At 38.9% G+C, this 25,071-nt stretch overlaps 1 protein-coding gene and 1 pseudogene across 1 annotated transcript; one reads left to right on the top strand and one right to left on the bottom strand.

Moving 5' to 3' along the window:
* Positions 1-310: 310 nt before the first annotated feature.
* LOC137047403 (gelsolin-related protein of 125 kDa-like) lies at positions 311-1,939 on the top strand (annotated as a pseudogene).
* An 8,874-nt stretch (positions 1,940-10,813) lies between these two features.
* Positions 10,814-20,045, bottom strand: zc3h12ab (zinc finger CCCH-type containing 12Ab). The gene is made up of 6 exons (XM_067426073.1): positions 19,908-20,045; positions 18,598-19,148; positions 16,128-16,267; positions 13,367-13,601; positions 13,161-13,261; positions 10,814-12,652 (listed from the first exon to the last, which is right to left on the bottom strand). Exons 2-6 carry the CDS (start codon positions 19,110-19,112, stop codon positions 11,742-11,744), a joined length of 1,902 nt encoding a protein of 633 aa, XP_067282174.1. The 5' UTR covers positions 19,113-19,148; positions 19,908-20,045; the 3' UTR covers positions 10,814-11,741.
* Between the last annotated feature and the right edge of the window lie 5,026 nt (positions 20,046-25,071).

The following is a 25,071-nucleotide window of genomic DNA, read 5'->3' as shown; positions in this document are numbered from 1 at the left end:
CCTCCCGAATGGTGCAACAGCAAGAATGAACCTGCTTTAATTGCGTAAGTCAATCCTCTTATACATTATTCACTCGATTCTGAGTATCAGAAGAATAACTCATTGTACAAAAAATTGATTATTCACCATTTTGTACTTCACTCATCAGTTGTTGATGACATAAAAGCCAGAGTCACACACTTTTCAAGGGAGAGACAAAAATGACTCAAGGATTATGTTTAGAAATTAAATTATTTGATTAAAAAACTGATTTATCACAACATGAACAATCTATATTTTCTTTTACAGATCACGTCATAACGCCATCTTAATGAATCCAGGTCCTCCAGCGCTTTACCGTCTGAACACTGAAAGAAAATATATTAATGGGAATGATAGGAAGTTGAGACAGTGGACATATGGATGAAGAGACAGAAACAAGCAGAACAAAGTCATACTGATGGTGGGAGAAACTGGTGCTGGGAAAACCACCAACATCAACACCATCATTAACTACTTACTGGGAGTGAAGTTTGAGGATCAAGAGTTTTATCAAATCACAGAAGAAACTGAAGAAGAAAAAGAAGTACAAGAAGAAGAAGGTCAATCACAGTCCCAAACGTCTGAGATCACTATTTATGAGGTGGTGGTTGAAGAGAAACCAACATCTCTGATGATCATTGACACTCCTGGATACGCAAATACTGAAGGATACGAGAAAGACAGATTATTTTCAGATGAGGATGGGATTCATTATATTGATGCTGTGTGTTTTGTGATGAAGGCGGCTCAGAATCGCTTCTCTGCAAAAGAGCAATATATATTTCACTCAGTTCTGTCTCTGTTTGGTAAAGATATAGAGAACAACATAGTGTTTCTACTCACACATTCAGATGGAGGACGTCCAACAGATGCTCTCAATGCCATTAACACAGTAGAAATACCCTGCAGAAGAGATGAAGACAATGAACCTGTTCACTTCTTATTCAACAACAGACAGAAAGAGGAAAGAGATAAACAGTATGAGCATCTCGACAGATCCTCGTGGGAAATGGGAGAGAGAAGCACGAATGAGTTCTTCAAACTCCTGGAAGAAAAGAACAGAAGAAGTGTTCAGATGACATCAGCTGTTCTGAATGAGCAAAGACGACTTGAGGCCTGTGTCTCTAATCTGAAAAAGCGAATCTCTGAGGAGGAGTTAAAAACTGAGCAACTGAATCAGGAGGCCATCAGACAGAACAGAGACAAGATTGAGAAATGTGAAAACGTTAAGTTCACAGTCAAGAGAAGGTTCAAAGAAAAAGTTATCATTGAAAAGTCATCACGGTGGAGCACAAACGCAACCTGCTGCTCCGTCTGTGAGGAGAACTGTCATGAATGGGGCTGCTGGTGGGAGAAAGATGCGTCATGTTGTTCAGTCATGGAAAACCAGCACTGCACTATGTGTACTGGAAAGTGTCATTACAGCAAGCACGTCAAAGAGAACAAAAAATATGTGATAAAGACAAAGGAAGTTCAAATGACATTTCATGATATCAAACAGGAGTATGAATGCACTGGTGAAAAGCCTGAAACCAGCTTTGACAAAGAGAAATATGAAAATACTAAAAAGAAACATGCAAGCAACATGCAAGAGTCTGAGAATAAAACAAAAATAGAAGAAAAACTGATCAGCGATCTGGAGAAGATTCAAAATGAAAAGTCCAAACTGCTTGCTGAAGCTTATATCAGCATCATGATCCTGTCCAAGATCGCATTAAAAGCAGACAGCGCTTTCACTCTTCAACATCTGGATCTCTTGGTTCCCAGACTAAAGGAGGAGGGAAAGGACGAATGGATGAAGAACCTGGAGGATCTGAGGAAAGCTGGAGAAGAGCAGAGAAACGAGAGTGCTTTTTGTCATGTGATGGATTTTGGCAGACAAAAATGGAACCAGATCGTCAATCGTGGTAAAAATTAATAAATGCATGAAACTGAATACAAGCATGGATGATGCTCCATCAGTGAAAATAATTTACTCAAAAAAAAGGGGGGTTGATAATCTCTGTTATGAAATTACTGAATATATGAAGTCTCTTATTGTAACCTTTCAATATACATGTGGAAACAAAATAAGAATATGGCCGGGTTTTGTATCGGTAGCAAAGTCACAATACGATGTGCATCATGATACAGAGGCCACAATGCAATAAACCCTGGAGCTGTGAAAGTCTGCCGGATGATGCGTTTTAAAGCATTGGGATGAGATTGGTAGGTCTATTAGTAAAATATGTTGACTTTAGAAATCTTTGGCCCTGTTTACACCTGGTATTAAGGCGCATTTTGTCCGATCTGATCACAAGTGGATGACACTAAATACAGGTTTAAACCGATTTCTAACACACTGCGTTCTCGGTGGTTTTGCGGCTGTCAGAGCAGAAACAAAAGCTGCTGCTCTCCGAATGTATTTTTGCCATCTCCGGTCATGTTCATATGTAAATTGTGCAAGCTTATTTCATCAACAGGGCCTACAGCGCAGATGCACATGCCAATATTGATAGTTTGCATGCCTGAAGCTAAATATCCTTATATCCTTTTAGATTTAGTTTCTCAAACTTTTCCTGTGGTATGCTCATTTTGAAGGCCCTGGTTACATTTCAGAGACATGAGGGTCTCAATGCAGCACCACACATAAAATTATACAAATATTTAATGGCCATACATCAAATGTGGGTTACAAATAAGGATGAAACTAGGGTTTCAATACGGTACAGTATATTGCAATATATTGGGATACTGTAAGAAAGGTGATATGTTTTTTTTTAAAACTGTCATTAAGAACACTCCACCATGCATTAAACAAGAGAGGGGATTTTTTTTTTTTCATAGCACTTTGCAATAAGGTATCTTTAGTTAACATGAACTAGTTATGAATTGTAATTCTACAGTATTTATTAATCTTTGTTGTTTTTAATACATGATTAAAGTCAAACATTTTATTTGTTAACAACATGAACAAACAATGAACAACAGTATTGTTAATTATTAATTATATAGCGTTGTGTTTGTGGCAATTAGTTAGAGAAGCATTGAACAACAGGAAGACAGCATCTGTGTATGTTTTTGTATCCTTTCAATGCCTCGTGAGTCCATCCCAAAGAGGCATGAAATCACTCTCACGGACCGTTTCCTGTTCCCACCTGGTGGAACGACCTGCATATCTCAATTTTCCAGCAGCACTTGACCAATAAAGACTAGCACTTAACAATTCTAGTAATCTTTCTGTTTGTTTGTTACTTATTTATAAAGAAATAAAAAAAAAAAAGTATATGTAGGCTACTGTAGTATATGTATCGATAATATATATATTAACTATATTGATACTATATATCAATTAACTGAGACTTGTTACAGCACTTGCACGCTGTTGCCCTTGTTTGTTTGGTTGCTTTTATTAGTCTCCTCATTTGTAAGTTGCTTTGGATAAAAGCGTCTACTAAATGAAATCTGTGTAGAAATATCAACATATATCATAACAAGAAATCATGTCTGAATGCACTCTCTGCTTAGAGCGGGAAGTTAAGAGACAACAGATAACAGGTAATTTATGGGAGGGGTGGGGATGCAGTCACATCTGAACCAAAGATGATACCTTCCAGGACCAGGAGGATGGGCAGACATTTGAGTTTCAAATTTCAGAACACAAGCAAAGAATCAGACAACAAAAAGATGACGATGATAGAGAGAAGACGATTGAGGCAGAATTAAGTTTGGACACATTACTATTTGTAATGTTTTTGAAAGAGGCTTCTTCTGCTCATCAAGCCTGCATTTATTGGATAAAAAATAAAAAACAAAAAGTAAAATTGTGACATATTATTACAATAAAAAAAAAATGTTTTATTATACTTTAAATGATCATTTATTTCTGTGATGCAAAGCTGAATTGTCAGGATCATTCCTCCAGTCTTCAGTGATCATGATCCTTCAGAAATCATTCAGATATGATGATTCATTTTCAAAGTTGGAAACAGTTCAGTAGTAATGTGTCCAAACTTTTGGCCTGTACTGTAAATACTCTCGTCTCACTTTCCTTTATTTTACTTAGTTTATTTCTTTCCGTTGAGTCTCGTGTTCGAAACTAAGTTTTGCCGCAAAATTTCGGTCAAAGATTCTACAGCAAAGCGCACTTCAACATCCACGAGACTTTCTATTCAGCCACCAACACACTACTTGACTGGCTACGACAAGGCCGTCATCGAATCAAAGAACCTGGGAACTGAGATCCACTTTCCTGCAGAATTTAGCTTCAATCCTAAATAAAGTCATCTGAACAGGCTAATTGAAATCTGCAGGATTACTAGAAAGAGGCAGGTGAGTTTGACCAGGATTCTTCAAGATAAAATTCAGGAATCTAGCTCTGATGTCGATCTCGAGACCAGAAAAGAAACTACTTTAGTCTTTATGTTATGCAACAAAATGACAGAAACACCAAATTTTGCTTGCAACCAATAAAATGTATACCGTTTCAGTGCAGTGAACTATAAAGTAGTTGAGTATTTGACATGATTAAAAAATCCATAATTTTAGAACACACATCCAAATATACAAATCCCTTTGAGTCCTGCCCTGTCTATGTTTTAGTCTTTCAAGTTTTAGTCTTTTTTTTTACAAGTGGAAAATAAGCAGTAATTTCCAAAGGTCTCCAGTAGAGGCCGCCATTCTCTCACAATGACTGCTGTTATCAGCTTTACATGTGTCAGATGAGCTGCAGTCACAACAATCAGTCTGGGTGTAACACAGTTCGTAGATGGGAAGGAAGAAAGCGGGAACCGGCAAACATTGAAAGACTTTTAATCAAATAAACAAAATAAAAGTAACACGGGCAGCCCCTCACGGAGGACTGCCCGCGCACACACACAACAAAACGCGGGCAGCCCCTCGCACGCACACACACGTTTGTTTTTGTGACATATAGGGATATTTCATAGGCGTAATGGTTTTTATACTGTACAAACCGTATTTTCTATACCCTTACACTGCCCCTACCCCTAAACCTACCTATCACAGGAAACATTCAGCATTTTTACTTTCTAAAAAAAAACCTCATCCTGTACTATAAACCTTTAAGTGGAGACATGGCCAATGTCCTCATATTTCACCCTCTCTTTGTAATACCTGTGTCATACCCATGTCATTATACATTATGTGTGTCCTCATATGTCACAAAAACATGCCTGCCCCCACTCACACACACACACCAAAACATAAACATAACATAAATTCCAGGCCTGGTCCTCTCGTGTCCTTTACTGGTGTCGCTCGTCCTTATATGCCTCTGAGCTCCCTCATGAGAGGACTCGAGACCGGTGTGGCTCGCAGGTGTCGCTCTTTTGCACTCACTCCACGATCTTGCTCACTCCTCCCATGTCTCACGCTCATCACACTGGGTTAATGGAAGTTTCTTGCTTTTTAAAATATTTTTAAAGTAGTTATTGTTAGTATAGCACATACTGAGTTGGGAAAATTTAATCTAATGTGCATTTTGAATATTAATCATGTTGTTGTTGTTGTTTGCATCAAAGACTCTTGATAATAGAATTGTTTGCTTGTCATCAAGACTATTAGATTTTCTGTGCATCCTGTGGCCTGAACCACCCTGAATGCTAGATTTGTCAATATACACAGATCAGGCATAGCATTACAACCCCTGACAGATGAAGTGAATAACATGATTATCTCTTCATCACGCAACTGTTAGTGGGTGGGATTAGGCAGCAAGTGAACATTTTGCCCTCAACAGTGGGCAACAGAGCATCAGAACTGGACCAATGGAAGACGGTGGCCTGGTCTGATGAATCACGTTTTCTATTACATCACGTGGCTGGCCAGGTGTGTGTGCATCCCTTACCTGGGGAACACATGGCACCAGGACGAACTATGAGAAGCAGGCAAGCCGGCGGAGGCAGTGTGATGCTTTGGGCAATGTTCTGCTGGGAAACCTTGGGTCCAGCCATCCATGTGGATGTTACTTTGACACAGACTACCTGCCTAAGGAATTTTTCAGGCCATGATCCACCTCGCAACTTACAGGACTTAAAGGATCTGCTGCTAACATCTTAGTGCAAGATACCACAGTACACCATGCCTCGACGGGTCAGGGCTGTTTTGGCAGCAAAATGGGGACCAACACATTATTAGGAAGGTGTGTTTTTTTGTCCCAGTAATATTTCAGTTTGATAATGTGCCACTCCTGTAGTTGTTTATTCTGAATTGTTCATGTATTTGAATGTTTTTTTTTTTTTCCTGTAAAGTTGTATACACAGATGTGATGGGTTGATTTAGGTTAATCTTTCATAGCTGCTAATGTATTACACATCTGAGCTTTATAATCTTTCACATCTCTGTGGCCTTGAGAATGTGCTGAATGATTTTTTTTTTTTAATTTTATCTATGGCAGTATCTACTAGTTTATTTGTTCCATTTGACAGCAAACTTTGATGACAAACAAGAACAAGATCAAATCTAAAGGCCACAAAAATGCCAGCGTTGGTTTATGCACACATGTGATTCAGTCATCTGTTTGTTTGGTGAGCTAACCTGTATTTGTGCGGAAAATAAAGTCATGACTCATGAGTTAATATCTGAGTCACATCACATCATCCTGAAGCACAGGCAGACTAGATACACATCTAATGACTGTGATGATGTGCAGATAGTGGATAGGTCCTGGTTTGACACTGAAGACAGACAGTCTTTCCAGCTGTGGGACAGTGACAATGTCCTGTGCACGAGTGTGTATGGACAGCACTACAATCATTAGCAATAGAAATTGTGATTTTTGTTTTATTTGTTTTCAACAATTGCAAAATACCAAAGGCCGATAAAAAATTCTCTCCACCACAGCATTTTTGATTACTGAAAATTACTGTGGTTAGGATCAATATTATCTGCAGGGGAAACTTCGGTACATCCCCTTTGTAGTGAGCTCAGGAAGATAAGCATGCTGTGCTAGAAAAATAATGTCTGATAAGACTCTAAATGTAGGTGTTGTTAGTGGCTTTTAGACCAAAAGACTGCTATGTTCCGTTTGATATTTGATTGTGTTACTTGAGTTTCCACTTGCAGGATATGTAGAGTCATCAAAACTGAGTAAATTAAAGAAATTAACATGCATTTATAACACAAACACCTAATTTGCAAAACAATAATTTAGACTAGATAAGGCATGGGACAGTTTGTAAGGTAGCAGACAGTTCAGTTATACCACTGTGGTATTTTTGATTGTATTTGATTGAGAGTTCTGTCTGTCAGCGCATGAGCCTAATAGTAGACAAAAAATTTTTTTATCTCATAGTTATGGGGAAGTCCAATGATCACAAGCACTAGAAACATGATCTCACTCATGACGCATCTGTCTGAACCTCTGAAACTCTAGAAAAATTGTATCTGGCATATCATTACGCCAATGCATGACGGCTGTTACTTGTGAAAGAAGCACATCACATTATAATCTTAAAAAATGATGCTAAATTTAGTTTGGAGATTACTCACATATGCATTTTTCCCTCTTATAAAAGCTTTAGTTCATCTGAAATCCTTTCACCTCCCCCAAGGCCACTTCCTCTGATAAAATGTAATGTATCTATTAAGGACATCTGCAGCTCTTCACGTACACTTTCTTTTCTGACGCCTATGCTGATGTGGTTTGTATTTTTTCCATTTGAAATGAAAAATTTTTATTCAATAAACACCATCCAAAAGACATCATTCTTTAACCTAACATGTTTGTAGTTTGTAGATTTGCTGTTTTCCCCTTCATCTGTTATACCAATTATATGAGGTGTAAGGGCTTTTCACACTTTAAACAGGCTAGTTAACCCCGGGTCATTCTAAACCCTGGGCAAACTGAATCCTGGGTTATCTTGCTTCACGTTTCACAATGCTCATAATTTTTTACCCGGGATTTACAACTAATCCTGGGTATTCATAAACTGACGTTTCACACGGTACATTCCTAAACCGCGGGTTAACGTTCTTATTAACGGTCGAGACAATTTAACATCATCACGCAGAGCAGGTAACCTCAGTCCACTTTCACAGTCTCATTATGTTCATAATTGTGCTCTTATAAACTTGTTAAACATTTTTTTAGATAAAACCTGAAAGAGTTGTGGGAAGTTATTGTAATCTGTGATTATTATCATGTTAGAAAAAACATATAAGTATCATAAACTTGTTTTAGAGCTTGTTATAGAGCTTGTTATAGAGCTTGTTTTAATGTTAAACCAAAAGCCTTTCCCTTTGGGTTTTTCTCGAGAAAGTTTTTCCAGAAAATCACATTGTCTGATTTTTAAAAAATGTATTTGCAAATTGTGGTGGAAAATAAGTACTTGGTCACCTTCAAAAAAGATTTCTGGCTCTCACAGACCTGTAACTTCTTCTTTAAGAGGCTCCTCTGTCCTCCACTCATTTTGTATTAATGGCACGTGTTTGAACACGTTATCTGTATAAAATACACCTGTCCACAACCTCAAACAGTCAGACTCCAAACTCCACTATGGCCAAGACCAAAGAGCTGTCAAAGGACACCAGAAACACAATTACAGACCCACACTAGGCTTGGAAGACTGAATCTGCAATAGGTAAGCAGCTTGGTGTGAAGAAATCCACTGCGGGAGCAATTATTAGAAAATGGAAGAGATATAAAACCACTGATAATCTCCCTCGATCTGGGGCTCCATGCAAGAATTCACCTCGTGGGGTCAAAATGATCACAAGAACAGTGAGCAAAAATCCCAGAACCACACGGGGGGACCAAGTGAATGACCTGCAGAGAGCTGGGACCAAAGTAACAAAGGCTACCATTAGTAACACACTACGCCGCCAGGGACTCAATGCCAGACCTGCTTATACCAGTACATGTCCAGGCCCATCTGAAGCTTACTAGAGAGCATTTGTATGATCCAGAAGAGGATTGGGAGAATTTCAGATGAAACCAAAATATAACTTTTTGGTAAAAACTCAACTTGTTGTGTTTGAAGGAGAAAGATTGCTGAGTTGCACCATCCCTACTGTGAAGCATGGGGTTGGAAACATGCTTTGGGGCTGTTTTTTCTGTATAGGGACCAGGACGACTGATCCGTGTAAAGGAAAGAATGAATGGGGGCATGTATCATGAGATTTTGAGTAAAAACCTCCTTACATCAGCAAAGGCATTGAAGATGAAATGTGGCTGGGTCTTTCAGCATGACATTGATCCCAAATTGATGACTTATATCGGTGTATATATATATATATATATATATATATATATATATATATATATAGTGTGTGTGTGTGTGTGTGTGTATATATATATATAAGAACAGATATACAACAGTAATATTGTCTGGCCCTAAAAACTTTTTTTCAAATTAACATCAAATTAGGCAAAATATACGATGGTAATATAATTTATTTGATTAGTTTTCAATACAATATATAACAATAAAATGTAGGATTTTACCCCAAAATACAACCTACTGACACAAATAATAACTGCAAGGACTTTTCTCTGCCTGAAGTCCAGCTGTTGAATGGAAGCAATCCATTTGCTTCTCTTTTCTGCAGCTTTTAGCAGTCTCTAAAAAATATTATCTCAGATTTCTTGTCAAATCAGTACAGTCAATTGCAAAGCTCCTTTCCGGTTTAGATGGGTTTTTTTGGGGGGTTTTTTGTTCATTCTATGTTTGTTTTTGCATTATTCATGCTGAAAACCAATGCTGCCACTCAATCTTTTGCCACTCAGTGAGCATAACCGCGGAGACTCCGGGCGACGGTGAGGTCACACGCATACGCTCTATCAAGTTTATACAGAATGGACATCTCGGACAAAGGTAAGAATTAAACATTTTCTTCACTGAAATTGTTGCATTTTCTGTCAGCATTTGCTGTTTATAGACTATATACAATGCAAGGTGTTTCCTTGATATCCAAAACGCGTGAACGCGATTGGTTGTTTGTTGTTAAGCATAGTTTGGCACCGCAGAGGCGTGGTAACCTCCAGGTAAGTGCAGCTAACCCTGCTTCTAAATCACAAATGTGATTAAATGTTCCCTTTCCTGGGGTTAAAAGCGGTGTTTAGCATAATTTTAAGCACAATTGAAGGTAATTTTCTCATTAAAGATAGTTCTTAATTTATCATTAAATATTTAACGTTAAATTATTTCATATTTGTCTAAAAGATTTGTATTAAAGAAAATGAATAAAATAATATCTCTTTTGGTCTAATCAGTGAGGCTTGACACTGGATTTCAACCATCTCAATATGTGAAATGTAGTCAAATGAACAAAAATCAAGTTGTTCTTTATAATTAATAACGTTTCTAATGTTAATAAATTCCATCAGCTTTTATGGGAAAAGTAGCACATGCTCTTTAGACATAAACTCACTGCATGTAAATGAAAAGTTTTAGGAAACTCAAGAAGTCAAGACCAAACATATTATCAGCGTTATAATATCCATAACCAAAGCAAACACTTAAGAGTTGTCATGACAGGAACACTATTCTCTACCAGGGTAAATATCATTAAGGCAAAATGGTAAGCATATGGTTTCTTTGATTAGATGGTGTGAACTGTTTTGTCTGTGGTATATATAGCATTTACATTAGGTGGTTTCTAGAAAGGAACAGTGATTTTAGTGAACGCATCCTTCACAGATGAGGCCGTCGCCTGCAGCGTGATTGCTTCTGAAAGTTAAGGGCTGCTGTAGCTTGTTATAAAATATGCTAGTTAACACAATCACACAGAGGAACAACACATGCAAGACATTCACTTGAACAGACACGACTTAATAAAAGTCAAAGACTGATGTGTGTACATAAATATAGCATTTATTACAGTAATATGAGATCATGACAGCATAAAAAGCAAAGACATACTTAAATGAGCAAAGACACATTAAGGTCTGATATGCCGCTAAATTAAACAATGGCAAAAAATTGCCTACTCAATATTGCAGACTCCCTTTTTAAAATCGAAACAGCTTTAATACAAACTAACAGAGGTTACCAAAAGTTCCATGACAGTCTTTTGTGCACGTTTCATGCTTTTGGCATTTACCTTTGAGAACTTTCACTGCTGATGATTGCATGCTTTAGGACATTTTATAAGTTAAAATGGGAAAATACACCAAAGGGTGCGTACTCTTCTACCTTTCTGGTAGTTCTGCTTAACAAGCGTCAGTTACGGCACACGGTGCCAAAGCGTTCAACTTACACGGTACTGCAGTCCATGCAGAACCACAAATAATAACACTTACAACACACACACACAACACAAAACTCATGCCATCATTAATTAGATTTCATTTTTTGTGAAAATAATGACAAGGCTGATAATGAGAACTACAGCAAAAGGGGACAAAACCCTTTTAATACAACCAATAATGAATTCACCGCAGTTAAAATAATATTAAATTACAACAGAAATCCATAAAGATTTCTGAGAGTCCATAAAGATTAAACATCTATTAATGTACCGTTGTACTTTTAGCTGTGTAGACATTAATATGTCTATTTTATTTTAAAACATGTCCTGTGAAGTTGGAACGTCATTGCTTAAAGGAAAACACTGACAAAAACAGCATAACAGAATACATCTGATGTAAAGCAGGATTTTGGACCAATGAGAACTGTGGGTGGAGCTACACTGCGTTACATGACAGACTACTACAAAATCACTAGTGGTTGAGGTTGAGATCTTGGTGTAGATCTTGTTATCAAGTCCTTCAATAAAAATCATAAAGCCCCATCCTGAGACTGAAGTGTCAATATCTCTGCTGCCAGTCTTTGTGGGTCCAGGAGATACGGGAACATGTCCATGGCCCTGTCCACCAAACGTGCATTGAAAATTGCGAGTAATTTCTTCCTCACCTGCTCCCGTTCGGACCACTGAGGATTGTGATTGGAAGGGGACCATTGTCCATGTCCTCTCTCTGGCTGGATGGCATTGTGGGATGCCGAAGGATAGCCACTATAATGGTCGGACCAGTAGCCCTGATGGGGAGGCGGCCCTCTGCTGTGTGGGAATGAATACTGGGACATGTTGACGGGAGGGTAAATTGGACCTCCGCCGTAGGAGTGATAGCGAGGTTGACCATAACCCGGGTTTGATGAGCTGCTGTGGTGCTGACCGGCTCCACCAGCCCTCTGGGATTGGTAGGAACAGCAACTGCAGGGTTGGCTATTGGCTGGGACGTAGCGATGCCGCCCACTGCTGGATGGTTTGGACTTCCTGTGGTCGCAATAGCGATCACAATGGGGAGCTTCATGAGAATGACATTCGTAGGAACCCAAGCCGGAATCCATACACTCATGAGATCCGTTGGGAACAGAATCCAGGCTCGTTGGCGAATGCCGGCGTTCTTTTTTCGAAGGAAACTTCCTTTGCGTTAGCGGGGGCGCTCCTTTAACGACAAGGACATTTTCACTGGTGTAACTCTTCTTGAGAGATGCGCACGCGTCGAGGGATAGTTTCTGTTCCATAACTTCCTCCAGAGACGGACTCTGACTGGAAAGCGGCTGAGGTTTGTGCGGCGTGGATGAAACTTTGGCTTTGTCTCGGAGCTCATCAGCCAGCGCACGCTGGGATTGCTTGTTTCGCTCCGGATGATGAAACTTACACTTGATTCCGTAAGTGCACTTCTTTCCTGCACCGGAAGAGAGAGTGTTTAATTCTTGTTCAAAAATAATCAAATCAAATGTTATCAATTCCTTTGATCTGGATTATCCCTTTGCATATGTCTTAATGCTAATAAAAATGCCACATCCTGATAATTACACAAACATGTGACCACAAGGCCACATGAACACACTAGTGATTGTTCTTGGTTGGTGGAACGATCTTCCGTCCTCCCTATGCACGACAGAATCACTCAATTCATTCAAAAGACTGGCTCTTTCAAAAACCTCATCTCTCCCATGAGCACTTAATCTTAAAAAACTCTTCCTCCTCTATTTCTCTTTTCTTCTTCCCTTTTTCTGGTTTAGTATACAAATCTTGGTATTTAGGGCACTTTTTGAGGTTCTTTGCCTCTTCTAGACAGATCGCTTCCTGTACCCCTGAGTTGTAAGTCGCTTTGGATAAAAGCGTCTGCTAAATGCATAAATGTGTTTGTACAGAGTCAATCTTCACTTAAAGAAAAATGATATTCTCACCATAAGGACATGGCTGTTTCTTAGGTATACGTGGAGTCTTCCTCAAAAAGTTGTCGAGGGTGGGTCCATGTCTTCCCAAAGGGTCATCCGGAGGCATAAACCTACACAAAAGCAATGTGAACTTCATTAAACTGGATTGAATTAGCAGAAGGGCTTAACGTACAGCTTAACGTACGCCGCAACGATCAGAATGCAACAGCACTTACTTGTCATTGACGAACGAGTACATCAGAAGCCTCTCCTCTATAAAACGCTTCCACTCCGGACGTTCTCCTTGCAGATCTCGGTAAGTGTCATTGGATACGATTATGCCGTCGGATTCGTACGCCAGCTTCACGATAAAACGGTCGTCATAGCACACCACGCGTTTTCCGGCCACCCTTCTAGATGGCGTGAACACCAAAAGCTTCCTCCGTTCTAATTCCCGCAGAATGTGCTGATCTGAAAAAAAAAAAGAAAAAGAAATTTGACGCGGTGTTGACGCATTTTGCAATTGTGTCACAATTAGGGCTGTCATGTTAATGCCTTAATTTAGTAACATTAACATATTTAGTCATGCATCCTGTTCTGTGTTAAAAATATGTTATAAGAAATTGGAGCATTAAAGTTAGTAACACCTTAGTAACACCAGCAAAATGCTGAAGAAAAAACAGCGAGACATTTATACAATGGCAAAAGATATATATACAAAGAGCAGATATTTGAAAAATAGCTATTTTTTTATTGTGAACCTCGGACACATTTGCAAACTTGACTGTATAGTGAATTTCTGTTAAATGTAAGCAGTATGTGCAGGATATGGAAATAAAACAAACAATATACTGACTTTTTGCATTATTATAAATGAAAGGTTTTTTGCTGCTACACTTATGTCCTCCAGGGTTTTTTGTCTTAGCAAATATTAATATTTGATTGACATGAGATTAACAGCATATCATGTTCTTAGTTCGATATATTGTTATTGGCATGCGATTAACAGTATATCATGAGTTTGACATGTTGTTATTGATTGAAAGCCAATGTTGGTACACACTGTCTATTCTTTTTAAACTAAACAAGGTTTTTTTTTGTATTCAATTACACTTTTGGACCAGCTGGAATAAGGGAGACAGATTCTTGGCATCTTAATTTGCTTGTGATTTCCATTGGCTATGTGCCCATTTTCACATCGACGGTTTATTTCAAAGGAAGCAGGAATACAAACATATTTACGCAATGTTTGCATAGTGAAAGGGCAACTGTTGAGACAAATCAACATCATAACTGTTTATTGGTTGCACGGTATTATTAGCACAACCACAAAGTTACAACATTTCCCTCAAGCAAGGTCAAACTTCTTGAGGGCTTGGCAAACAAGCAGATCAAACATCTTACCAGCCGAAACCAGCAGTCGCATTATTACACTGCTCCACTGTGGCCTTCTTTGTTTTACACGGAAGTACAGAACGTTTTAAAAACCCAAGGTACTTGCCAATATATCCTATGACATACTTCATTCAGTCAGCTACACAAATCAGATCATTGCGGGGTTTTCCCATACTTCCAGTTATAATATTTGAGTTCCGAGTTTCAAAGCGGAGATAAAAAAAAAAAACAGAACTGCATTACTAGTGCTCCAAGTATACTTCAGTTAAAGGGGGGGTGAAATGCTGTTTCATGCATACTGATCTTTTTACACTGTTAAAGACTTGGAATCCCATACTAAACATAGACAAAGTTTCAAAAGTTAAGGTGGACGTTTGATGGGAGTATTTCTTTGTCAAAAATACTACTTCCGGTTAGTCATAAGTTTCGGCAAGTTTTTTGAGATCATGCGTCCCCTTTGACGTTAATGGGGGCGGAATTTCCTTGTATGGGCCTTACGGACAATTCTACCGGAAGCGCGTGAGAGAGAGAGAGAGAGAGAGAGAGAGGGAGAGAGCGAAAGTAACAGGCTACGCCCATCAAAGCGCTGGCTTGTAGGATGCTGGACAGGTGATGTGCACATAACAATGTCACCAAAAAAGTGCGTTTTTGGTTGCCAGACCAAGACAGTCCTGCACAGATTCCCCAAAACCCCGCGTTAAGGCAACAGTGGATGTAATTTGCTTTTCCGGATCAGCAACTGAGTTGCGCGAATGTTTATATCTGGTCGCTGCATTTCGGTGCCGACTGTTTCATAAACAAGGCCCAGCTCGACGCCGGATTTTCCCAATCGCCTAATGCTGAAGGATGGAGCAGTCCCAACGTTAGAAGGGTGAGTGAGACTGCTTCAAATGTCTGTGTTTTTTTTAGTCCGATTACTGTCTACACAAACCACGCGTAAACACACAAACACACGTGCACAACTGCACTTCCCACATGTACACCTTCAAAGACAAAAATACGACGATATAATTCAAGTATAAATATGTAAATAACACAAGCCGCTAAGCATATTATATAGTTAGTGTATAACTTGTACCACATACAGACGTCCTGCTCTAGTCGTTTTTGCTGCTGCTCCTGTTCAACTGCAGCCTCTGGGTCTGATTCCGGATCATAGATGTATGGCTGTATCTGATTAAAAGCCATATTTTTATTTTGAATAAAGTTTTTTTCCCGCTGTTAGGGATGACACAGCTTTACGACGGACTCAACATAGCAGCAGCGAGCACACGTCATTATTTAGCTCCGCTCACACGACACGCCCCCACCCGCTCGGCTTTTTTCGGAAAGACTCGGAACAGCGCATCTTTCTTATATAATTATTAAAAAAATAAAGACTTTTCGGAGATATGCAGGATGCAATGCTACTCTATAGGTATTTAAGATTGACATGACACTGACTGAAACTGAGTGTTTCACCCCCCCTTTAAACAATACATGATTTGCTCAAATGGTCTAGGCGTTATTTGTTAGCCACTCGGTTGCTATAAGAAAACAGACGTCGCTCCGTTTGAATAGCAGGAATTGTTCCTGACTGTAGGTGTATTCCCTTTTTCTCACCTGTAATGGGCACATCAGGTCGCGGCTGTTCTTTTCTCCAGGAAGGCACAAACACTGTGATGTCAACATGACCCCGCTCCAGGAAAAAGTTGACTGCTAGCTGAATTCCCAGACAGGAAAAAACTTCCTTGTTCCCGTGGCTAAGAAACAGTTTTTAGTAATTAGATTTGAATTTGCATAATACAATTATATTGCATGTGCAGACACGAATTCATTTAGCAGGCACTTTTATCTTGAAGCTACTCATAGGTAAGGAACATCAAAAGCATTTTATGTTAAACTTTAAAAATGTAAGGTTATTTTAGAGTAAACCAACTGCATAGACATTAGGAGATCTGCTAAAGAAAGCAGTATGATATCAGTTTGTTCTTTCCTTACCAGCTGTCCTGCTCATTAAAATAAATGTTGCTATACTTCCTTCTAGACAGCGCACATTCCATCATGTACAGTCAAAACAACATCTTCAACATTTCTCACATCACCACAGTTTATTCGCTATAGTTTAGAAAATGGTAATAAAATATGACAAGAACTTTCTGTCAGAACAAATTCATCTGGATATTGTCAGATAACTTTGATACTATAGAAAGTAATGTAATGGATTACAATCAACCAATCAGCTGTCAGCTGTTAAATCTATGTACACAATTAGATAATGCCGATTTAGGTCAACCAATGACCAAGCAATGCTTCGTTTTGTTCAGTCTGTGGTGTATAGGATCACATTAGCGATTGAAGAAAAAACACTTAAGCAAAACATGGTCAGGTCAAAAAGTTTTTGAATCATTTTTGTCCCAAATTTGTATGCATTTTACTGGTAGTCACTGTATTAAACATGTTTTGGGTATAATATGTCTCAGTTTACTTTAATTTGCTATCCCCACTTACATAAATGAACTAGAGTGTCCTGAACAGAGTAGTTAAAAATTATATCTGGAGACTGAATAATTTTGGTTTGACTGTACTATACTGACAAGTATTTATATAAAAATAAAAAAATAAAAAGTGGTGAAAGTTTTATTTGTTTGCAATAAGTATAATTAGATGAACAAGTCAATTGTACTTTTAATCCAAGGCAAGCCCTAAATCAACAGAAGTGGGTGTGTGAAAACTGTCTGTTTTTATGAGGTACTTAAAGGCGGCTGATTTATAGGAACAAAAATAGCAAAAAAGTGGGCAGAGCCATCCAATCAGACGACATGCTGCAATGTTGTCTGGCCTGTTCAGTATCAAGGTGTACTTTTCACAGATATTCTCCTTCAGGATAGTAAGAAGGAAGGGAGGAGACGGGAAACGGCAATGATTTGCATATAAGATTATTTGCATACTGGAGCGATGACAGCTACAGCAGCCTGCAGGGGCAAATCTGGACTCTACTTGCAAATATAGGTGAAATACATAGGGAGGGTTTAAAAAGGTCATAAAACACGCAGGCGACGTAAAATGCTTCAAAAGATCTCAAGAAAACTGTGAATTCACTTTGGCAACATATGATCAACTTCTCCAAATAACTTCCTAATTTCTTGTCTGACATTTGGAATGAATTACTCATTACGACAAATCCCACACGAAGCATTCGTGGAGGAAAATACTATGATGTGTCAGAATACCAGGCAGTCTGGCCAATGAATGGCCAATAACATTGATCAGTCATGACTCAGAAAGATGTAAACGTTCACATTAGCACAAATCCACCTCTGTTTTCATAAAAAACAGAAGGAAATGGACATGATTTGCACATTTTTTTAGGAATGCGTGAGGAAATACTGGGTTTTATTAAACTGTGACACAATTAAAGAATGCTTTGTAAAAAAAAATATATACTACAATATTAGTCTTAATTTTCAAACACTTTTTTTTACAATAAACAAGCAGACTTGGCCATGATGTAAATAATATTCCCTAATTTTTTTCCATCATAATAATTATTTGCAAAGACAAAAAGTCTGGCACTATTAAAACATTAGCCTGACGGCATCGTTTTTCTCAACCATTTTTGATATACCATTTAGTGATGCTATAATGGCAAATAAATTGCACACTTCAGCTTTTCAAAATATATTTAAAAAGAGAAAGCTGTCTTAAATAGAACTAAATGTTCTAATAGTAGCACTTTATTTTACAGTCCATTTACATACTATGTACTTATTACACTAATTACAATAACTAGGTAACAACTAGGAACTAACCCTGAACCTAAACCTAACCCCTGTAGTTACCTTGTATTACTCAGTATTGTCTTGGGTAAGTACATGCACTGTAAATAAACGTGCAAACACTCTAGTTCTAGGGAAACTGTTATCTTGTGATATTTTGATGATATTTAAACTGCCCTGTTAAACATTTGACACAAAAGAAAAGGTCATCAAAATGAATGTTACCTTTACTGTAAATGGTAATAGCAAAGGAATGGAAGATGCAGTGTTATTAAAAGCACTACACACTTCATCAGTGTGTACAGTAAACTCACCTCATGGCTACATTAGACCCATCAATGACTATAGGTCTGAGTGCGTCCTCATCCTCTACCAGCTCTTCCGGAGCACTTGGCAGTGCCGGTGCGCTTAGATTTTGGGCCTTAATGGATCCATCCCCACGTGGGACCAGCACCGGGGAGGCTGTCAGTTCCTCTTCAGATTCCGCAGCAGCCTGTATCAGCTCCCCCAGAACCCTGTTGGTGTCTGCGCTGAGGCCGAGTTTCAGGAAAGCGGCGCGGACCTGGGTCTGGGAAAACCCCAGCTTGAGGAACAGGTCGAGCTGGGTCTGAAGCTCAGACCCTAGTACGGAGGATTCATCTGGAGCCGGGCTGGGCTGATCCGAGTCCATTCTAACTTCACAGAGCACGGGAGGGTTGTACAGAGACGTAGGTGCGGCTACCCATGCGTTGGTGGTGTTTGAGTCAGATTTGTGTGATCCTACGCCGGATGACCAAAAGGAATCCAAATACACTTGTAACTTGGGGATGGTGCTGATTTCAGCACTCATCTCTTCATCTGGGAAAAACGTCCCCGTCAGTCACACCTGTTTACAGAAAGTTTAATGTTAGACAGCAATTATGATGAATTCATGACCTCAGATGACAACATTTCTAATAAACCGAAACGAAGGTCTCATCAGATCACATGGCAATACCATGGCTGAATCTTAGGAACCATTAGGAATCTTAAAACAATTAACAATTATTATGATTAAAATATAATACACTTTTTTTTTAAATGAGTTAGTTCCATAAATGATTAAGTGAATAAGTAGCCTACATTTATATTAAAACTTATACAATGTATAAATATTTAAAGTAATAAATCATTATTCAATCCAGTTACTAGAAGTATCTAGAAGCAGCAAGCTATAAAATCAGTGTTACTGTAAAGTGTTACTAAACTCTAGCCTTTGAACAGGAAATATCATCTTCAGACGTGAAACTTAGGGCTTCATTGTCCTTTTAAAAATAGTCGATTTCTAAACTCCTCTAGTCTTACGTATTTTCACTCATAAACCGGTCTCACATTATTTCATAGCTTTCATTCTCTGTAAGCGCGGCGCGTCCCCGCATTCCAGCACATGGACGCTTTCCGTCCCCCTTTTAAACCTCGTCCCTTTGTTTACAAACATTCTATAGTTTATTTCTACATAATACGTCACAATATAAGTAGTTATTAAACGGTTTGCCACCAGAAATGTCAATGACAACTACTAGGAATGTCAATACACCGAATCTGTCACTTATATGTACAGATAAAAAGTTTAAAAAGTTCAAAGCAAAACAAAAGTCATACGAACCTTTATTTAATCTGTTTTCTTTGTGTTCTGAGCTGCTGTCTTCTGGTAATTAAGTTAATAAAGTTAATAAGTGCGCAAGTTTCGTTCCAGTTGAGTCCAAAGCAGCAACATACTGGAGAGTTTCGACACACCTTTGTTAAAAACGCAGAACCAGGAAGTAACGTGTTGACGTCACGGAGAACTTTGGATTTTACCAGTTCTCTTTTTCCTCCATTAAGAATAATAGCGTTTGCCTGTTTTCAGTGCATATTTTCTCCGGTCCTAATTTTATAACATTTTGGAATGACTGTGTTGATGTCGAATAAAATTAGGAAACTACCTATTATTTAACATCAATTTCTATTAACTCATAAGCATTATAAGTAGGCTATTATCCTTGAAATAATATATTGTAATTAAACATATTGAATTCATATATTTTGTACATTTTCTGGTTTACCTGTTGGAACATGCTTTTTTATTAGTTTTTGAGTTGTCCTATTTCGGCTTGTTTTTGGTCCGATTTCTCTTAATTTATTAATGATTCCATCATGCCCAGATTTCAACTGTGCTTTGGAAAAGTTGTTATTCAATTTTATTGCACTCAACGTGTTAATATTTCATGTTTTACACATTTTGTCAAATGCTATTTATTTAAAAATGACAGTTCCCATTAGAATCAAGGGTTTTACATGTCACATGAGAACTGATGTCATTGTGAGAACTTTAAGTTCCACTTTTTATTTCCACAAAATCTCAGAAGTCAGAGGCCATAAACCAATACAGTGATCTGAAGAAACTATAGCTTATAACATGAATACATATTTTAATTCAATAACTCAATAGCCTTAATAATCTAAATTTCTTTGATGTACATTTAGTCTGTATTTATGTAATTTTGTGTGTGTGTGTGTGTGTGTGTGTGTGTGTTGCTTTTGGAAATTCTCATTATTACTCTGCAGGTTATTAGTTCCTCAAACGCGGTCAAATACATAACATCACATCTGGCTGGTGTTATCTTCAGGTCAGGAAATACAAATGTCAAGAGAATAACTTTCAGAATCATGAACATTTTGTTATTTGTTAAAAGTAATTTCCTTTGAGGTTTGCAAAAAAGGGAAGCCCCTAAGTGAACGCTCACTCAGACCACAGCTAGATCGCAAAGGCCCCTCCTACCTTCACAAAGCAATAATCTTTTCTTGACAAGCATATCATGAATGACAAAACACTGATGTATTTTATATTGTGTTTTATTTATCTGACGTGATGCTGCTTATCATACTGTAATTTATACAGATCAAGTCATGGAAGTGTTCAACATTTAAGTGTTGATAATGTTTATTCTTAGATTCCAGTGAATCCAGAAAAGTAAAGATTCACTTTAAAGTAAAGGAGATGGTTTGGGCCTTGCACGAACTTTGTGGCAATTTACCTTTTTGATAATTTTTTTTCTGAATATGGTCCCAGACATATTTGAAGACGGTTTATTCGGTTTATGTTGGTCATCTTTGGCAAGTTGTTCACTATCTGGGGATTTAGATTCATCCTGTGGTGGAGGGTGTTCACTATCTGGGGATTGAGATTCATCCTGTGGTGGAGGGTGTTCACTATCTGGGGATTGAGATTCATCCTGTGGTGGAGGGTGTTCACTATCTGGGGATTGAGATTCATCCTGTGATGGAGGTTGTTCACTATCTGGGGATTGAGATTCATCCTGTGGTGGAGGGTGTTCACTATCTGGGGATTGAGATTCATCCTGTGGTGGAGGGTGTTCACTATCTGGGGATTGAGATTCATCCTGTGGTGGAGGGTGTTCACTATCTGGGGATTTAGATTCATCCTGTGATGGAGGTTGTTCACTATCTGGGGATTGAGATTCATCCTGTGGTGGAGGGTGTTCACTATCTGGGGATTGAGATTCATCCTGTGATGGAGGTTGTTCACTATCTGGGGATTGAGATTCATCCTGTGGTGGAGGGTGTTCACTATCTGGGGATTGAGATTCATCCTGTGATGGAGGTTGTTCACTATCTGGGGATTGAGATTCATCCTGTGATGGAGGGTGTTCACTATCTGGGGATTGAGATTCATCCTGTGCTGGAGGATGTTCACTATCTGGGGATTGAGATTCATCCTGTGATGGAGGTTGTTCGCTATCTGGGGATTGAGATTCATCCTGTGATGGAGGTTGTTCACTATCTGGGGATTGAGATTCATCCTGTGATGGAGGGTGTTCACTATCTGGGGATTGAGATTCATCCTGTGGTGGAGGGTGTTCACTATCTGGGGATTGAGATTCATCCTGGGATGGAGGTTGTTTGCTATCTGGGGATTGAGATTCATCCTGTGATGGAGGTTGTTCACTATCTGGGGATTGAGATTCATCCTGTGATGGAGGTTGTTCGCTATCTGGGGATTGAGATTCATCCTGTGATGGAGGTTGTTCACTATCTGGGGATTGAGATTCATCCTGTGATGGAGGGTGTTCACTATCTGGGGATTGAGATTCATCCTGTGGTGGAGGGTGTTCACTATCTGGGGATTGAGATTCATCCTGTGATGGAGGGTGTTCACTATCTGGGGATTGAGATTCATCCTGTGGTGGAGGGTGTTCACTATCTGGGGATTGAGATTCATCCTGTGATGGAGGTTGTTCACTATCTGGGGATTTAGATTCATCCTGTGATGGAGGGTGTTCACTATCTGGGGATTGAGATTCATCCTGTGATGGAGGGTGTTCACTATCTGGGGATTGAGATTCATCCTGTGATGGAGGATGTTCACTATCTGGGGATTGAGATTCATCCTGTGATGGAGGATGTTCACTATCTGGGGATTGAGATTCATCCTGTGCTGGAGGGTGTTCACTATCTGGGGATTGAGATTCATCCTGTGCTGGAGGGTGTTCACTATCTGGGGATTGAGATTCATCCTGTGATGGAGGATGTTCACTATCTGGGGATTGAGATTCATCCTGTGATGGAGGATGTTCACTATCTGGGGATTGAGATTCATCTTCTGCTGAAGGTTGTTCACTATCTGGGGATTGAGATTCATCCTGTGATGGAGGGTGTTCACTATCTGGGGATTGAGATTCATCCTGTGATGGAGGGTGTTCACTATCTGGGGATTGAGATTCATCCTGTGATGGAGGGTGTTCACTATCTGGGGATTGAGATTCATCCTGTGATGGAGGGTGTTCACTATCTGGGGATTGAGATTCATCCTGTGATGGAGGGTGTTCACTATTTGGGGATTGAGATTCATCCTGTGATGGAGGTTGTTCACTATCTGGGGATTGAGATTCATCCTGTGATGGAGGGTGTTCACTATCTGGGGATTGAGATTCATCCTGTGATGGAGGGTGTTCACTATCTGGGGATTGAGATTCATCCTGTGATGGAGGATGTTCACTATCTGGGGATTGAGATTCATCCTGTGATGGAGGGTGTTCACCATCTGGGGATTGAGATTCATCCTGTGATGGAGGGTGTTCAATATCTTCTGCTGGATGTTCCTCACCTGCAGAGTGCGAGTCATCTTGTTGTGTAGGATGTTGCTCATCTGAAGAGGATTCCTCAGTTTTTTCATCCTTCTCATCATTCTCAAAAATGTCATCAGTAGAATCAGGCAGAGCAACATCTTCATTGCTACCCATGTCACCTACTATCGTGGACCCCTCTACTAATTTGCCATTAAAATTGATGATTGTTTGGATGACTTTTGGACCAGGGAAGTCCATAGCAATTATACCTATACAATGTGGTCTATTGGTGTCCCCCTTAAGATCAAGGAGATAATCATCAACTTGTTTATTCAGTGTCTTTGCCGTGTCTAGCGGCTCCTCTGATTCTCCTTTGGCCCCAGTGTATGTGAGCATCAACTCATGATCACACTTTTCTGAAGCTAACTTGATATTTTGTTTCATTTGCTTTTCTTTCGTATCCATGCCTGCATCCAATTCTGTTATATGAACAGGAAGTCCTAATTCTAATGTTGAACTCTGAATAAAGACTATCTTTCCTCTCACCTGTCCCATTGTTGGAATCACTTTGTCTCTCCAAACAGGCAAGTCATCACGACTTAATACTTTTGTGACTTGAGCAACAGCACCCTCATCTGGAGTCACTCTAAGCAACAGTGTCTCTTTCCTCTGTTTCGCAAGAAACGTCAGCAGAGTTTTTAAAACATAATAAAGGGTCTCTGATTCCTGGGCACTTCCAGTACTGACATACTTGATGCTGTTGGAAGACACTTCCAATTCAAAGAAACGTATGCCTGCATCCAGTTGGTTGTGCAGTCCCCATGCTTGAAACATCGGTGTGGATGTTTTTAAGTTTTTGTTGCTTTGGTGTGTCCCAGGGATGGATATAGCTGATAGAAGAGTGTCATCTTCGATTTTCTTCATCCACTTGTGATTGACATACTTGTAACTGAGGGTTTCAGCGATGCTGACATGTTTTTTACCCTCACATTTACAGATGGCCATCCTGCAGACAAAATATATATACATTGCAATACACACCATATATTTTAATATCAATTATATATTTCATTTTTTTTTCATGTTTGTCATGCATATTGCTCACCACAATGGAACTTACACTATAAACACAGAGAGGTACTGAAAGTTTCCCATTATTCTTAGCTTCCTTCTGCAAAGGAACGTCTGCAAAAAATAATATACATTAATATTGATAACATACATTGACATTAGTCTCTGCATATTTCAAAAGAGTATTGAACATTGCTATTGTAAAACAAGTGTAATCCTAAAAAGCTAGATCCGTCCTTTTGACAGCAAAGATCTCCTGTAAAACCTTGAGAAATCAAAACTTCAACAGATCCATATGTTAAAAGTGTTTCACAATCTCCATGTGTTCAACTCAGTAAACTTGTAATTCATATTTAGGAATGTTATATAATGATTTTCAGCAATGACAAAGAATATATATACTTACAAAATCACATGTAGAAAAGAAATAAATAATATTTTGAGAATTACATTGAATTGCATTGAATTCCAACCATCCGACAGTTTTAGAGGCCAAAGAAACTGTGATGGTTGCAGCCCCTCCTTTTGCCACACTTTGAATCTTTAACTGAGGCAGTTTTACAGCATTTGACTACATTTGCCTAAACATTCAATGTGAAATAAAACCTCACACCCTGATGAAGGCTTGTA

Source organism: Pseudorasbora parva, chromosome 19, assembly GCF_024679245.1.
Source record: "Pseudorasbora parva isolate DD20220531a chromosome 19, ASM2467924v1, whole genome shotgun sequence".
Taxonomy (NCBI): domain Eukaryota; kingdom Metazoa; phylum Chordata; class Actinopteri; order Cypriniformes; family Gobionidae; genus Pseudorasbora; species Pseudorasbora parva.
This window is presented reverse-complemented; position numbering and strand designations above follow the sequence as displayed.